This window comes from Vanellus vanellus (genome assembly GCF_965231255.1).
Source record: "Vanellus vanellus genome assembly, chromosome: 3".
NCBI lineage: Eukaryota > Metazoa > Chordata > Aves > Charadriiformes > Charadriidae > Vanellus > Vanellus vanellus.
The window spans coordinates 106,693,766-106,712,063 of NC_138907.1; the positions used below are offsets into that span (position 1 = coordinate 106,693,766).

At 38.7% G+C, this 18,298-nt stretch overlaps 1 protein-coding gene across 3 annotated transcripts in view; it reads left to right on the forward strand.

Annotated features, from left to right (window-relative positions):
• The window catches only part of ERICH1 (glutamate rich 1), a 78,094-nt gene that overhangs the window by 28,240 nt on the left and 31,556 nt on the right, over nucleotides 1-18,298 (forward strand). For all 3 annotated transcript variants that reach the window (XM_082481455.1, XM_082481457.1, XM_082481456.1), the window contains one exon: nucleotides 8,215-8,349. In XM_082481455.1, coding sequence (XP_082337581.1) covers nucleotides 8,215-8,349 — 135 coding nt within the window. The remainder of the gene's footprint in view (nucleotides 1-8,214; nucleotides 8,350-18,298) is intronic.

Genomic DNA, 18,298 nt, shown 5'->3' on the forward strand with positions numbered 1-18,298 from the left:
GAACTGTTAAAGATAACCTGCAACAGGTGTTTGAACCTTCATACAGTAAACTTTAATAAAATTGGAAGTTAATTTAAATCACAACCAGAATTTAAAAATAGAATAAATAAAATCCAAAGTAGACGGCTTTTCCAAAGTGCAGAGTGCTTAACAAAAAGGTAACTAAGTTGGCAATATTTGTCAAAGTATTTGAGGCATTTAATACAATGTGAATGCGTGGATCATCATTCATTTGGATGCTGTCACTATTCGTCTTTCCATTCTCCCTCCCTTCTAACCATACTTATGCTTGAATAGGAAGGCTGAAATGTAGCTTGTCAACTACTAAGTAGACCCTTCTTTCAAAAAACGCTACAATGTGCTTAGCTGATTTGGAATCCATCCCACCAAACTCGTGGGTACCACTGGATGATCGTATCTGGTTTCACTGACCATCTAGTTGTTATCTTAGTGCGTTGGAAAGGACAAACTGTAAGGCTGGCAAGCAGCTACCCTTTTCCTTTTCCATTCTCTTCAGTTTGCATGCTGTCCACGTGGGAGAGAGCTGGGAGGGGAGCTGCTGTAGGAGTTGGTTCCAGACCTTCATCTGTGCTAAGCCATAGGCAAGTGTTAGCTCCCTAAGGGTCTGTCTAGTGAAACCTTGTACTTGTCTGAGCTCCTAAGAAGCCTGGTAGTCATGAGAACCCTTTATCCTATTGCAACAGGCCTTAATAAAAAGTCTGTCCTCATGTTTCTTATAAGCTCCCTTTAAGTACTGAAAGGCTGCTATAAGATCCCCCAGGAGCCTTCTCCAGGCTAAACCACTCCAACTCTCTCAGCCTGTCCTCATAGGAGAGGTGTTCCATCTGATCGTTTTTGTGGCCCTCCCCTGGACCCGCTCTAATAGGTCCATGTCTTTCCTACCTTGGGGGCTCCAGAGCTGGATGCAGTACTCCAGGTGGGATCTCACAAGAGCAGAGTAGAGGGGCAGAATCGCCTTTCTTGACCTGCTGGCCACACTTCTTTTGATGCAGCCCAGGATACGGTTGATTTTCTGGTCTGCGAGTGCATTTTGTTGGCTCATGTTGAGCTTTTCATCCACCAGTACCAAGTCCTTCTTGGCAGGGCTGATCTCAATCCCTTCACCCTCAGCCTGTATTGATACCAGAGGTTGCCCAGACCCAGGTGCAAGACCCTGCACTTGGCTTTGTTGAACCTCAGGAGGTTCACGTGGGCCCACCTCTCAAGCCTGTCCAAGTCCCTCTGGATGGCATCCCATCCCTCAGGTATGTCAAGCACAACACTCAGCTTGATGTCATCCTGAAACTAGCTGAGGGTGCACTCAGTCCCACTGTCCAAGTCATTGATGAAGATATTGAACAGTACTGGTCCCAGTACTGACCCCTGAGGGACACCACTTGTCACCAGTCTCTGTCTGGACATTGAGTCGTTGATGTCTACCCTCTGGATGCAACTGTCTAACCAATTTCTCATCTACTGTGCAGTCCACCCATGAAAACCATATCTCTCCAACTTAGAAGGATATTGTGGGGGGGCTACGTCAAAGGCCTTACAGAAGTCCAGATACATGACATCCGTAGCTCTTCCCTTGTCCACTCCAGGAGGCCATAGGTTGGTCAGGCAGGACTTGCCCTTGGTGAAGCCATGCTGGCTGTCTTGAATCTCCTCCGTGTGCCTTAGCGTATCTTCTAGGAGGATGTGTTTCATGATCTTCCCAGGAAGACAGGTCTGTAGTTCCCAGGATCCTACTTTCTACCCTTTTTAAAAATGGGTTCGATGTTTCCTTTTTTCTGGTCACTGGGGACTTCACCTGACTGCCGTGACTTTTCAAATATCATGGAGAGTGGCTTGACAACTTCATCAGCCAATTCCCTCAGGACTCTGGGATGCATCTTGTCAGGTCCCATAGACGTTTGTATGTTCAGGTTCCTCACATGGTCACAAACCTGATCTTCTCTTACAGTGGGAGGGACTTTGCTCCCCCAGTCCTCATTTTGCGGTCCATGCAATCAAGAGGAGTAGGAAGAAAGGTTGCCACTGAGGCGAAAAAGTTGTTGAGTACCTCAGCCTTTCCCTCATCCATTGTTACCAGTTTACCAGTCTTGCTTATCGGGGGGGATACCCTTTCTTTGACCTTCTTTGTCTGGCTGACATACCAGTAGAGGTCCTTCTTATTCTTTGTGTCCCTTGTCAAGTTCAACTCCAGCTGTGACTTGGCCTTCTTGACCCATCTTTATACAACCAGGCAGCGTCCCTATGCTCTTCTCAGGATACCTGTTCCTGCATCTGCTGCCTGTGCAGTAAGATTTTAGTAAGATTTTTGGCACTGGAGGTGTTAAAACAAGCTAAAGGAATTAGACTGTAATACTGAACTGTATTTATTAGCTTTCCATAAGGGAGTTCCATAATTTTGTGAGAATCAAGTTCCTACCTGCAGTAGTGAATTTGTACAGAAGTAATTCATCAGCTACTCCAATCACCCAGCAGAGTAGCACAACATTTCCATTACTGTGTGATGGTTATCATTTGAGTAAAACAAATGACCAGCAGCAGTAAGTGACTGTCCATTCTTTGCTAGGTTCCTTATTATCATCATCATTTTTTCTCTCTACCCAATGTGACTTATCTAGTATTGAGGGAGAGAATCCTACTGAAGACTGAGGTCAAGCAGCAGAAATTTTGCAGCACTCCAAGGAAAAGGATTGTACTTTCCATTTGCACAGGAGATTACTTTAGCTAAAAGGTTCTCCCTTTCTGGAAAGCATTCTAGTGTGTGTGTTGACTTGAGACTAGAAAACAATCCTGTGAAAGTCAACCTGTGAATGAAGGATGATTTTACTCTTTTGAGTAAAATGATTTTACAGTTACTCTCTCATACCTTACCATGACAGACTGAAGCAACTATAGCTTGATGTTCAGAAATTTGGATATCATCTGAACAAAAATGTGTATACATTGGGGGATGGGGGCATATTTAAGATCACCAGATTTGTTTTATGATGTTCATGCTGATGAAGGGCAATTTGATGTCTTCACATTGATCAACTGGAAAAAAAAGCTATGTTTCAGTACCACAGCTCAGGAGGACCCTCAAGGTGTGTATGTTCTACAGTTAGTCACTCATACCACCTTTGCTATACTTCAATTCACGAAGGATTTTTGGAGGAAACAAAACTGTCTTGCCTAGGATTTGCATATGCGCTGTCTTTAAAGACGCTTGTCTTGCTAGTCAATGAAAGGGAAAGTGATAATGTATCTATATTGTGTAGAGGTAAAGAGGACTTCTATATGTGCATTGGGGATTGTTATAGTCTTCAGGTTGTAGTCTCAGTCTCATATGTAATAAATATGAATAGCTAGAACATGGTCATATTCTAGCTTACATAATAAGCAAACAAATAACAAACTTCTTAAAGGAGATAACAGACGTTTTTCAAGCCCTATTTTTGTCCAGATCATATCTACTGTAACACTGTGCAGTAAGTGCTTACTAAGAATATTGATTTTTGGGGGGATGAACTCTTTTCTTCTATTTGCAGAAGTGTTAGCTGGGTGTTTCCAAGCGATAATTTTGTGGAAAAGATCACAGTCTTGGTCAGATTGGGCTAACTTGATGGTTGTTTGGGGGAGCAATAGGACAAGAGGAAATGGCCTCAAGTTGTGCCAGGGGAGGTCTAGATTGGGTATTAGGAAAAATTTCTTCACCGAAAGGGTTATCAAACATTGGAACAGGCTGCCCAGGGAAGTGGTTGGATTACCATCCCTGGAGGTATTTAAAAGATGGGTAGACATGGTGCTAAGGGACATGGTTTAGTGGTGGACTTGGCAGTGTTAGGTTGATGGTTGGACTCGATGATCTTGAAGGTCCCTCCCAACCTAGACAATTCTATGGTTCTATGATTGTATTTGCTCTGAGTTCTGCTCTGTGGGAACGCAGACGTAGGTGACTAAGGCTTTCTGAGTTGCAGGGAAGCCCTTCATGGGAAAGACAAAATTGCTGTGTAAGATTATGAAACTGTACAGGCTGCTGGTGCCCAGGCCTCTGTGAGAAGAGGCCGGGGCTGCCCCAAACAGACACAGCTGGTTCCAGCTGGCTCCGACTGACCCCCCACAGGGCAGCACTGAGCCCTGCAGCCACCATGGGGCACCTCTGTGATAACGTGTTTAAGAAAGGAGAGAACACTCCTGTGAGAGAGGAGTGACAAACAACAGGGGGAACACCAGGGTTGGAGGAGAGGTGCTCTGTGGTTGAGCAGATGTTCCTGAGGGACTGCAGCTATAGAGAACCCCCACTGCCGCAGGGGAAGAGTGAGAAGGAAGAAGTGGCAGAGGGAAACCATTACAGACTGACTGCGAACAGCCACCACCACCACTTTGTGTTGTTCATTGCCTCACTGAAGGGACCGAGTGTAGCTTGTGGCAATAGTGAGCGGGGAGGAGAGAAGTTTGGAGTGAATATAGCAGCTTTCCAGTATCTGAAAGGTGCCTGCAAGAAAGCTGGAGAGGGACTTTTTTGCAAGGGCATGTAGTGACAGGACAAGGGGCCATGGCTTCAAACTGGAAGAGGGTAAATTTAGATTAGATATCAGAAAGAAATTTTTCACTCTGAGGGTGGTGAGGCACTGGAACAAATTGCCCAGGGAAGTTGTGGATGCTCCATCCCTGGAAGCGTTCAAGGCCAGGCTGGATGGGGCTTTGAGCAATCTGGTCTAGTGGGAGGTGTCCCTGCCTGTGGCAGGGGGGTTTGAACTAAATGATCTTTAAGGTCCCTTCCAACCTAAACCATTCTATGATTCTAATATGAGCTCAGAATGAAAGGTGTTTTCCCTAAGTATTTTAATGTTTCCTTCTTTTTATTTTGTTTCTGTTTCCCAATACGGTAAATAAATATTTTAGGTAATGGGCAGTAAACTAAGTTGATTTTCCCAAATTGAGTCTGTTTTGCCCACAGCAGTAGTTAATGATCTCATTGTCTTTGACCCATGAGCTCTCTCATTCCCATTTTTCCCATTTTCCCCACCTCACCCTTGTCCTGCTGAGGGGGCAGTCAGTGAGTATCTGGGGGGAGTTTGGCTGCTGGCCAGAGTCAACCCAAGCACAGAAGCTGGAAGCAATTCAATCTCTGCCCACAGTTTAATCAGTCTTGCGAGCAAGTAGAGGACTAAGATTATATGAACGTGTGTTCTGGCCGTGTCTGTATTTGAGGTGTGCCCAAGTGTGCGTTGTGTTCAGTTGATGCTAGCATTATGTAACACCATTCTGAGCTGAAGGTAGGGGAAAGTTTAAGGATACTGAAAAATCGCTTTAAAACAAAATGTACTGTGTCTACCTGAGATGATGACAGACTGGTCAGTTGGCAATTTTATATGACTAAGGTGAGATGGAAGCTCTACCCTCAGCTCCTTTTTAAAAGGTCTGATACTTGTTTGTAGTAGGACAGCAAGGGATAACATAGCTAGCCAAGAGACTGACATACTTCCAGATGTAACCTTGGCAACAGCATAGTTTAGATGCACTTCCCTACTCTGTGCACAAGGCTGATTTACATGCAAAGGAGCTCTTCATGTGGGGAATGTTGTGGAGAAGAACATGAATAGGAGACAACTGAATTCAAAATATTTATTCTGGATTCTTAGTTTGCCTTTAAGAGTAATGTTTGTTCTTCTTTTGGTTTTGTAAACATCCTTTAGATGCGTTGGTTGGTTTTCTTCCATAAAACAAAACTTCAGAAATCCGATTTATGTCTTCTAGCAAGTAGAAAGAAGAGCATTCTTGAATATCTCCAATGTCTGATTACTTTCATTAGTCAAAAAAAACCCAAACTTTTAATGTCACATTCTTATAAGCTTAACCATTTGTTTTGCAGCAATGTTTATGACTTTATAACCAACCCATCTCTTTTTAGCCCAAGGAGACCATGGCCCCAGGTTGGAAAAATCCAGATTTAATAACTTGAGAATGGGAGATATGTTGATACACTGAGATTATACAGTTGTGTATACTGTGTTGGGTTTTTTTATGATATGGTAACAGCTTGATTTGACATACTTGCACAGAATTAGCTTGATTTGTGATTTATAAACTACTTGAAGATGCATATGGGGTGAATAATTATGTAATTTGAGGACTCCATTTAAACAGTTTGACTCAAAAATTGTTTTGAGTCACGACTCATTTACATAGTAAAAATTGTTACTGTTCTTCTTTGTAAGATAGGTGTTGCAGATAGTCCCCCAAATTCTATCATGTGTAGCTGTTTGTTTCCTAGGAAGTCAATATCCCAATATATCTACTCCTTTTATGATTAAAGGGTTTGAGTTAGTCAGGACTGCTGCAAACTGAGTGTAATGCTTTCATGGTCATCTTTGTTTTACAAAACCTAAATATAAAGGGAAAAAAGGGAAAACTTGAAATTGTTCAGAAGGGAGTAACTCAAGAAACATTTATACATTTAAAACTATCTCCAATTAGCACTTCATCATTAATCAACCTGGGGGGGGGATCAATGCAAGTACTGCCAGTTCAGTGATTTGGCATCATCTTCATAGAAAGGATCTGTTGAAGAATTATTCTACATTACTTTTTAGGGGACCTTTTTCCAAATCACATAATTGCTCTTCGTCTTGTTGTATTATTTATTTATTTTCCTTTATTATCCTTTAAAATAAGCATCATCAATATCAGTTTGAAATTTTGTGGCTTGTTCAAGAAAAGCCAATAACTTTCTAATGTGTTCTCAAAATAATTAGATCCTGATGATGAAAACAAACGCGATGCAGCTTTTCAAAAGTGTCTTGAATGTTCCAAAATCTACTTTATCATAGATGTAAGATGATCAGTCATGCTGAACTCTTTAAAGTGTGTTATCTGAAAAATGTCAGTGTATATTAGATTATATATTTGCATACAATGTATATGGTTAAATTACATATTACAAACAAAGATCCTTAACAAGAATTATTTCTGTCAGGTACAACTGCATTTTAAATGTTTAGGTATAAGTCCAAGCATAGCTGCAGCTTGGTAATAGACTGGGATCATCTGGGATCTTGTACCAAGTTTGTGGTGTAAGGAGGTTAATTGCGTCCAGCTGCCAAAGATGTTTTTACTGTATATTATTTTAACAGTTCTGCCTATGTGTTTTAAAGGTGCAAATTGCCCCCAAGGAAGGGAAGGCTAATGCTGTGTCTCTGATGGCTTATGGACCTGGCTGAGTGTAAAAAGAACACACTGAACCATTTAAAATTATGTTGCAGCCTCTGGAGACATCTTGAACATTCTGGCCTTCTGGAAAGGCTTTTGTCTCCCTGTGGTTGAGCTCTACTGTTGTTACTACTGAGCAACAAAAAATACAGTCTGCTATCTGGACTGGTTTTGTGTAACTGGAGCAGAGATGCATCTCTGTCATTCCTACAGAGTTGCTTCTTGTCTTGTGAACAAATGAAAAATTTACACTGCTACTTTTGCACGTATTTTTAAATACCTTTTAAAGGGGAAAGAAATCCTACAAAACCAGTCATCACAAATCGTTTCCTATACAGTGAAATAGTTGGAAAACTGGCTCTTGGCACCACCCCCCCACCCTCCCCACCCCCCCCCCCCCCCACCCCCCCCCCAGAAAGAAGCAGAGAAAGGAAGAAGAGGTGAGCCTTCTTGGGCAGGTACTGCTGAGAGTTAGTCAAGTATGGCTTTCAAACTCCCTTCATCTTTGTGCTCTTCAGAACAGCATAGGCTGTGTTTAAAAGGTCTGCAAATGGACAAACCACAGTTCGGTGATTCTTTTTCTATTGCTTCTATCACTTTATAATCAGCTTGTATCTCTTCATCCATCCAACTTATATGAAACAGTTCTTAAAGAAATAGCATCTGCTCATGCTGAATGGGGAAAAATGTATAGAGTGCCTCTTAAAGTATCACTGTAAGTGGAAGCTTCTTCTGAAGTTAGGGTAGAAGAGTTGTCTGACAGAAGGAAAAAAAGTGCTTCTGGTGGAAAGAACTAACCTTTGGAGTATTTGTTTATTTGTAGCTGCTACAGAATTTGGTGCAATTTTGTTGGTCATGGGATAATTTCAGTGTTCCAGAAATGACTTTCTTTCACTTCTTTTCCCTCTGTAAGGATTTTCGAGACCACTTTCTGTCATTGCTGTAGTTGGGAATGTTTGAGAAAATCTATACTGAGATCAATAGCCAGACACTGTTTCTTCTGTTTTGTAGGTAGTGACAATACAATTCTGTCTACAAGGAGAATGTACACAGTGAATCTTCCTCCAGAGGGTTACATTGCAGTTACTCCAGATGCTATTAGTATTTCAGTTTCTGAAAACTCAGACAGTAGTGCTGACTCCACAGGTAAGTGTGTGTGTGGTTGTTACTATGATGATTTTTTCTCAAAAGAAACATCTTAGCAACTCTTATCAAGTAGATCCAAAATGCCTCAGTTAAGTATTTAAACTGTTGCTGCCAGTGGGTGTCACTGTTTTGCAACATAAGCAAAATAAAGATGTACATCCCTATGGGTTCATTTCCATTTTTAGAGCTTGAAGACCATATTCAACATTTGGTTACAGCCATACAGTGTCACTAATCTTGAAGTTACATAAAGTATAACTGAAGATAAAGACTTTGGCTCCTCCCACCCAAGTGCCACATATATATTTATATTATACTTGCTTACAGTCATATTATTTTTAAGACTAAATGTTAGAATGTTAGATAAAGCTGTTTTAATAAGTCTTACTCCTGATGTTCTGAAGAATTGGAAAAAAAAAAAAAAAGACCTTTCAAAGTTACCTCTCCCACTTAGAACAGATGCTCACCTGATTGGAGTTGAATGGGGGGAGATACCAATCCTTCAGTGTTGAGAGGCTTTCTGATGAGAAACTGTGACCAGGTGACTATAGAACCAGTATTCAGTGTTGTCAAAGGATACAAGAGAAGCAGCACAGGATCTGTAAAGATGTGGGCTCTAAGTTAATCTCAGTTAAAAACATGTTTTTCTGAATAAAGTTGCCAGAATTAAATCGACTCTGTCTTAGAAAGAAGTCCTAAGCTTAGATAAGACAAATTCATTTAGCTTTTTCAAGTGCTATGTTCCTGTGGATGTATGTTTGTCCAAAACTCTATATCATTGTCATTTGCTGCTAGACAAACGTACATCCACAGGAACACAGAGAGAAACAACCTGCAGATACAGAAAGGCAAATGCCCCTTGCCTTTGAAAACAGTACCCACAAGAGTGAATTTTCAGCTTGGAAATTAGGTCTGCTCTCTATTTTGAGCTCAATTCAGAATCCGAATACAAGTAAAACTATCAAAGTACCTCAAGTGACTGAAGCGAAGTACAGCATAACTGGTGGTGCATCAAGAATGTTCTTTCTTGGTGTGAAATGGTTTAAAGACACTTTTCAGATGAGGGAAGAAGTAACTTTATCAGAGTTAACATAGCAGTAGATCTTGATACTGTTGGGATTACAGATACAGCTGTATACAGATTACAGCTGTTCTAATGTACAGCTTCCAGGTGTTGCTTTTCTCTTTATGTTAGATGGCACTCATGTTCAGAATCCAGACCCTGTTCCTAGACTGTGTTTAAATTTCAGTTACATAGCTGTCTTTGGACAGTTCGTTGTGTTTCTGTTTCACAACATGCCAGTTTTAAGCTGCTTGTTCTGATATTGAAGCACCCTTACTCTCCCGCCATACCATATAAGCTCTGTTCATTCTTTGATGTTATCCCCTTTCAGATATTGGAGGGATGCTCCCCTTCTTTATTTTTCTAATAAGACTAAATGAATTCTTACAATACTTTGTAGGTAAATAGACCTAAACATTCACTTTTATAGAGGGACTGAAGTGACTTCTAAATGAAACATTACAATGCAGACCTCTGAACACTACTGCAAATGAGATATATCCTTATTAAGGTATCAGTCCAGCACTTTTTTGGCAAATTTACTCAGCTTCTGTTTAAAATCTATGAATAAATCAATACATGGTGCATATTAGATGTTGATATACTGCATAGCAGTAAAGTAGAATAGAATTTAGGGTTGTGTTAGATTGTCCCTTTTTAGGATCATAGAAATATTTGTCTGGTTTTACAATGGATAGATTATTGAACAATGGCTTTACTTGCTCATTTTTTAGATTTAATCTTTTCCTCTAGTATTTCAAAACAAATGTATCATGGTTGAGTACCAGTAAGTAATGTTCTGGTGTTGCTTAGTGACAGTATTGACTTGGATGGTGATCTCTTTTAGTTGATCCTAGTCTCAGTGTTCAGGAGGAGTAGGTTTTAGACTTCAGACACTTTTTTTAACACTTAACAAATGCATCTGGAATTTTGGGAGACTTTTTTTTGGATTGGATTGTTATTTGACTTTACAGCTTAGCATGGAATCAAGAAAAATTAAGTTTGAATTGATCTTTGGAGGTTTTTAATCTATGTCCTCTTTGCAAGGTAGGTTTGACTATAAATGTCATTCTTGTCAGGTATTTGCCTAATTTGTTCTTAAAAACCTCCCCGTAGCCCTTTTCTATTTGCCCTAGTGTTTCACTACCCTTTAATGCTAGATCTTTCTTGCTGCAGCTTAAGGCCCTTATTATTTGTTCTGTCTAAATATGGATAGCAGAATTATAGATCTGTGCTAATCCTGCAAGGTTGAGGGACGTGATTAACTGTACTCGTGTGTCTGTCTTTTACAGTATTTAATTTAAGCATATACATAAAATCTATTGCAGGATGAAGACTGATTTTAGGCAGTGCTCATAAAACATAAAAGGAACAGTTTAGACAATCACATCATGGATTACTTAGTTTGCTAGCTTAGATTTAGTTGTATATCTCTTGTTTAGATCTTTCTTTGAAAGGATAAAGGAAAGCTCCAATGAGAGCCTTTGACACTGAAGAAAAAAGAGGGAGCATGCATGTCTGTATGTATCAAGATTTTATATATAAATCTGTTCTGGTTAGAAATACCTCAGGTAGTCCCAAAGAACCAGCTCCATAAGGTGGAAATGCAGATCAAGTGTTTGCATTGTTTTACTGCTAATACTGTCTAGATGATAAATTCTGAAGGGCAACAGACTGTCTTCTGCTGCATTTCCGAAAAAATGTGGCATGTTGTATATATGCTGCCTTGCTAGCCTTTTCTAGCCTTTGGACCTAGAAGTAAAGGAAATAAGTTTTGTGGAAATGCAGACAAACAGAAGCCTGACTCGGAACATAATTTTGTTGTTTATCAAACCTGTCTCATGAAAATAATCTAACCATACCTGGGGATTAAAATTTTTCAGTTTTAACTTAGTTGTATATCAATGTAATTTGCTATGTCTTTTCAATTAATTAAGAAAACCAAATCCACATCTATCTGCATTAATATAACAAGATTATTAAGGGGAATAGATATGCCATGGCTGATATTTCATTGTGTTAAATTCATCTGTGGAAGAATTAAATATTCAGTCACTAAAATATGAATTTAAGACATCGGCTGTTTTTGAGAAGTTATTTTTAAGTGGAAATTAATTACAATTATAAATTAAAATAATTTCTTGTCAGCTGTAAAATATCTTTGGGTTTGTCCATTATTATTCTTCTTTAAACTAGTAGTTACATTATGGCTGATAATGTCAGAGTGACATGTCTTGTCCAGACTAGCTTCTGAACAGGAGAAAAAAAAAAAGCAAACCAAGTCTGTGTGAATATTTCAGTATGTCTTTCTCCATCTGTCTCTGCATCTTGTTTTTAGCACTTCAAATAGTTTTTCAAATACTTTTCTCTGTTGTGTCAAATAAATGCAACCAGTTACGCCCTTAACATTACACAGTCACCTTGTGATGCATGCATAAATGATTAATGACATTGGGATTTAAAGTTTTGTGAAGTGGCTTGGCTTCCTTGTGTAATTCTCTTATACATTTCCCAGAGGAGGGGGGAATAAACTGCTCTTTCAGCTTTTTTTTCTTCATATAAGCAGGTGATTCATGAACCTGTTGTAATGAGAAAAAAATAAAATCCGACTGCCTTGTCTTTGAAGAAAATAATGAAAATTCAATTCATCCAACATTCTTAGAATAATAAATTAGACTTAGTTGTCTAATTTTTAAAAACTCCATGGAGTGTTTTGGAGGAATTGAGTCACTATGATGATGTGATCATGTCAGCCTTCTGTTGACTGAGTTGAGTAACAGGAATTTGACAGTCGGGGGAGGAAATAACGCAGAGGATTTCTTTGGGTTGTCACATGATTTTCATATTGACTTTGGTCCATTTTAATGCATCGTTAACTTTGCTTTAGCAAAAGACTTTGCAAGGGTATTAAAATATGTAATGTTTAAGTTACAGTTATCCATCAATATCTGGTTGTAAACTCAATATCCTCAAAAGGATATAAAACTCTTAATTTAATTTTGATCTCCGATTTATTTTTATTATCTATTTATTGAGAAGTGTTTCTTCAGGACTAGTGACTTGAGAGATACACTATTGTGTTGAAAAGAGTGTTCTATATGAAAGGAGAATCCGGGAAACTTTAGTTATGTGTTCCTTATTACTAGGAAGTGGTAGCTTAGTTTTGATTTCTTTTGGGTTTTAGTTTCATAAGATGAAGTTAAATTGTGGAGTTTTTGCTTCTTATATAAGATAGGTGAAAAAACGGAAAATACTGTATCTTGCATTAAAATATGAATGCTAAAAATGTAACCTTATTTCTTCTAAAAGATAAATGGCTTGATTTTATTTCTACAGCAATGTTTCTTCTTGGATATGCTAATTTAAGCTATGGTAATAGAATATAACATTTTTTTTATTTGTGCACAAAACAGTATGCTGGATTATAATTTCTCTCTGAAGTGCTTTAATATTAAATCCATATTTCTGTGTAGAGTCCCAAGTGGTATTTGGTGTTTCTTAAACTCATGGCAGAGCAAATTCCTGACCCAGAGACTGTGGAAAATAAAAAGACTGCACATAGGAGTTCAGGAGTATGCAGTAATTGAGGCCACCTGGAAGAATAGATAAAGAGAATTCAAAGAAAAGTGTTCTTAGGGCATTTTTTTTATTTTTACTTTCATAACCGATTGCTTTTTTTCTTCTCAAGTCTCACTCATTTTTCCTTTGTATTTTTGAACCGCAGTATTCATCAGATAATATCCTGTTGTTACTATCTTGATTATAAACTAACCAGTTGTGGTGAAACTCTTTATATAGACAAAAGGAGCAAGACCTAACTGGGCTTTATCCTACCTCCAAATGGGTATGTTATGAGACAGAGTTTTAGCTAGGACCAAGAGTCCAGTCTGGATGCTTCATTCCCGTGCTGAGAGGAAGTCAAGTTAGAGAAACAGAAGCAAGCAACCCATTTTTTTTTCTACCTTTTGGCAGCTGGCAAATCTGAAATAATGTGGAAGGTGATACTTCTGTGGGACACTTCCTCACCTAGTTAAATTTGCTTTTTGTCCTGAGGCGATGCTGTTGCACATGATAGATGTGGACACGTTAGTTGTTAACGTAGCTGGCCTTTGGACTTTTGCTTTTTTTTTTTTTTTTTTTTTTATTTATTCCTGTCAGAAAGGGCAATACTGAAAAGAATTGCTAGTACTGCAGCAAGAGGTTCAAGCTGAGGGAATGAATTTTGAGATCTCTCTCGTTTACGCACAAGTAAATCAAGTTATTCAAATGAGATGCATCCCGGGAAATTATTAGCTATGTAAGTGAAGGATAGTGACACTGGGGAGGAGTGCTTAGCAGACCTCCTAAAACTAATGCATTTCTTGAGTTTGGTTCTGCTGGCAAAAATGTTTGGACTTGCTGATCAGCAAAAGATAAACTTGCTAAAGGCATAATTAGGTAGACTCTTATCTGTCTGTAGTGTCTTGATTCACTTAAAGTATAGGGCAGCCATTTTAGGAAGAGTTAATAATGCTTAAGCCTGTGTTTGTTATTAAGGAGATGCTAGTATGAATCATGTGTTGACTACTTACGTTCTTGGCGGGTGGTCGGGAATGTGATACATTCCAGAACTGGTATACTCAGCACACCAAGGGAACAATATGTTTTAAGCAGCTAAGGCCAGCAGCAAATCTTTTTCACTGGTAGGTGGCACCAGTTGTTAAACTCGGGTGTTATGAACCTTTTTGTGGCCTTCAAACTAGAGGGATCATTAGTGTGTAATTTAATCTTCTGTACCTGCTAGAGAGGTCTTACCCCATATTGAGCCCAGCAGTTTGTCCTTATTAAAAAAAAAAAAAAAAAAAACACCACACACATTTCAGAGATGTCACAGAGGTTCCACTACTCTCTGGTAATTTGTTCTAATAATTAATTGGCCTCACTCTATTTACAAAAAAAAAAAAAAGACAGTTTGAAAATTGCTTTTTTCTGCCTTCCTCCATTTGAGTAAAGAGCCTTTATTAAGCAGTATTTTCTTCCCATGAAGAAACACAGTAATCAAGTCACCATCATTCTTTTTGATTAGATGAACAGATTCACTTGTGTATTTACTTTAATTCTCAAGTCATTTTTGTAGCACTTTTATGCACCTCCCTTTTCACAGCATCCTTTTAAGAATATGAACTCCAGTACTGCATGTAGTATTTGTGGTTTCAGCAAGGCCAGGAGCTGAAATAAAATAGGCTTTGTATTTCTACCTACTACGCTGGGGGTTTTTATGTGTCAAAAAATTACATCAACATTTTTCTGCCACAGCATTCCACCAAGAACTCCTTTGATTTGATACATTGATACGTTGGCCATTGCCAAAAGTCAGTGTCCTATAAAATGTTTTCTGATAAACAACTGCATTTGACCATGTTTAAAATTTGTGTGGTTTGTGGTCTGGTTTTTGGTTGGATGGTTTTTTTGGTTGGGTGTCTTTGTTTGGTTGTTTTTGGTTTCTTTTTACGACTAGGTTACCAAGTAGTGCTAATGTGTAACTTCCCTGTTCTCATTTTATATCAACAGTAATTTTAATGTTAATCACTGATGAAAAAGCCAAGTAGCTACAAGCTTTCTGCCAGTCCCTGCAGAACTGGGCTTTTTTTAATTGACAGTCGGGTTTAAGTTTTCTCAAACCGTGCCTCAAAATCTCAGTGCTATGAGTTTGTGGGCTTGTATGTATTGCAAGAAAAGGGTATTCAAAGCTGTAAGTGTTTTTATTTTTCCCTACGTATTAATATTGCACACATCCCATTGCTTTCCTGAATCTGGTGTCTGAGAGAAAGACCTGTGAATCATGTTGTCTTGTACTATGTTCTGTCAGCTGCTCCTGGCTTGACTGTCTTAAGTCTTCTGGCAACTTCTTGTGTTCTGAATGTTAAAGCTTTTAACAGGACAAATTGAGGGAACTGGGACAATTTGGGGATGAGGATTATTTATGGGCAAACAAAAAGTAATAAAATTCTTTCCACCCAGTTTTATTCCATTAAAAAAAAAATCAAACAACAAACCTATAAAAGGATGCTTACAGATAGAAATCTGATCTAAATTAGGACTTGATTAAGTACACCCGGATAATGAAAGATGCAAAGTAAGCATCTCCAAAGAATGAGATGCTAAAGTACAGCTCTTAACTTAGTCTTACACTCAGTGTTTTGCAACACAGATGCACCAAATCATATTTCAAATGGTAGTATGTGAATATGATTGATGTGCAGATGTCTGGATTTTTCTAACAACTTGCTGAAAAAAGGAGAGATGTTTCCTGTCCTGCATTCAGCTGATTCTAGGACTATTGCTGTAGGGTTTGTTTCTCTCTTCTCCTTTCCTCAGACTTGTTAGCATGAGTCTTTGCTCTTCTGGAAAGGATAGTATGGACTTGCAGGTTGAAAACTTATTTGTAAAAGAGTTGTTATTTTAAAAAGTGGTTTTCAATAATTCATCAAGGAAGAGGCAGTGACTATATGATGGTTCTGGCTCTTTTGTATTTCTAGTGGTCAGGGTGTCTTTTCTAATTTCTATTCATGAATTCCCTTAGTTAATTTTGGATGTTCTGGTTTTAATTCTCTGCCAGTTTGGATGTCACTGTTTATTGTTAAAACAGTATCTTTCTGCATGATAAAATTGCAAGTGATAGCATTCTGTAATTTAGCTCTGTCCTTGCAGAAATTAATGTATGACTCCCACTTTGTGAATGGCAGATTTTCCTGCGCTCCCAACTCAGGCATCCTCATGTGTGGCATCCTCAGAAAGCAGGCTGTACCACCAATGTCGCCTCTGTTAAGGCTGTTAATATAAGCCTTTCCATAATGTTGCTGGTGTTTATAGATTAATCAATAACTTGGAAGGGAAGATGTCTGTGAGGTTAAGCGACTTTCTCCTCTGCAGCCTGTTTCTTCTTCAGCTTAAGTGTACTAGACATTTTGGAACCAGTTACAGCAAAAGATGCCACAAACAAGTAGAGATGTTGGACAGCTATAGCTGAAGAATTCTGTACTTCAGATGTTTTCTCCTTGACTGTCGTTTCTGCAGACCTTGTATTTGTTGATTGATGCAATGACATTTCCAACAGATAAAATCACCACAGGTTTCTTCCTGAAACTGAGTAAGATTAAATAAGCATTTTTATTTTCAGAGTTCAGATAAAGTATTTAATCACTTGTTATCTCAGGCTTAATTTAAAAGAAAAATAATCTAGATCCAGTAGTGCTTGTATTTACCCTGTCACTGTTGTCAGTTGAGTTACATCACTGGAATTAAACTGCAAGGCTAAGAAAGACCTAAATCAACTTCTCTAATTTAATATTGTTTTGAAAAACTTTTAAATCCCGTTCTATCTAACCAGGAGAAGGTTTCCTTTTTAAAGTGACACCTGATTTGAGTCATCCAGAATTCTAGTCGTGTGTTTAACTTTTATTGTATTGACTTCCAAGGAATTAAATGTATGCTTAAAAGGAGATGAGATGCTGATGTACCATGCAGCAAAAGCTAGCTGACTAGTGTGATCACTTGTTTTTGGAGATCTTTTAGTGTACTACTTGTGATACACATTATTAACACCTGAGGTTGGTGTAGCTTGGGCAGTCACTTGTAGAAAACATCTCCAGGCTACCGGTATCCTCTGTAAGAGGCACAGAAGCTCCCCTCCGAGCAGCAAGGAGCAGGACCAGGCTGTGCTGAAGGCCACCACATGGTCTGCACCATGGCATCCTGTAGCAGTATTATAAGCAATCTCAGTGATCTGTCAAGCAGCCAGCTGGAGTGGAGGAATCGCACAATGTGTTGATTTCACAAGCAAGTCTGAACATCCTGAAGGTAAGTGCAAAATTCACCAAGAAATTCACTGCTGCCCATTGAAGGTTTTTGAACCCAAGATTGGGCTATCAATTTAAACTGTAAGTATGAATCACTAGTTTAGGTTTGTATACAATGTAGAAACCAGTAATTTCTAACTACCACTGTCTGTAACTATTTACATCTTCTAAATGCCAATATATCCACAAGCATATGGGACTATTACAGAACTTGCGCATCACAGTATGGATTAGGAGTTGTTTAATGTCACTGAAGTCTTCAGTAGTTCTTGTGTGACGGTTTCTAACATTAAGACATTGGTAGACACCCCATTTGAAAAAAAGAAAAAGCAAAGCACACACACACACAAAAACTCTGGAAAAGGTCTTTGGAAGTGGAATGGCAAAGAATTCTGCCCCAGATGTTTAGTCCAAATTTGTGTGTGGTGTTAGGAAAGGCTGTAAATACTGAAAATGTATTGAGGAAAAAGTAAAGATTATAGTAATGTGATACACTGGTAATGGTTTACTTTAGCCTTGGCTGCTTGTTAATGGTCTATGAAAGATGTTTTTCTATAACTGTAAAGAAATACACTTATAGATGCTATAAGTATTAGTTAACTTTCTGCATGCTTTTGAGAAAGCTTTGAATACTTGAATAACAAATATATCTTTGAAGTCAGATCTCATTCTTATGTGTTTCTGTAGTGCGGAAAGCAATGTACCCCTAATCATGGTTTATGTCTTTACATATTAACAAAGTAGAGGGAGCACTTGGTTGGAACCTACAGGGCAAATGTAAAAGAGCAGAGTAAGAACTCTCCAACAAGTGCATTTTTAATGAGACGTGTTTACTCTGGCCATTGCCTTCACTTTATGTTGAGGTACTTGTCCTTCATCTTTTCTTTGTTTCTTATTCCTCGGTGATACAATCAGTGTCTCAAACTGAATGTCCTCTCGTTTACAGGTCTGTAAGTCTGAAAGTAATTCGATTAAAATAGGTTCCACTAGTCAGGTGGCAGCATGTGAAGCAGGAGGAGAGGGAATTAGGGCCTTTATCTCTGTGGCA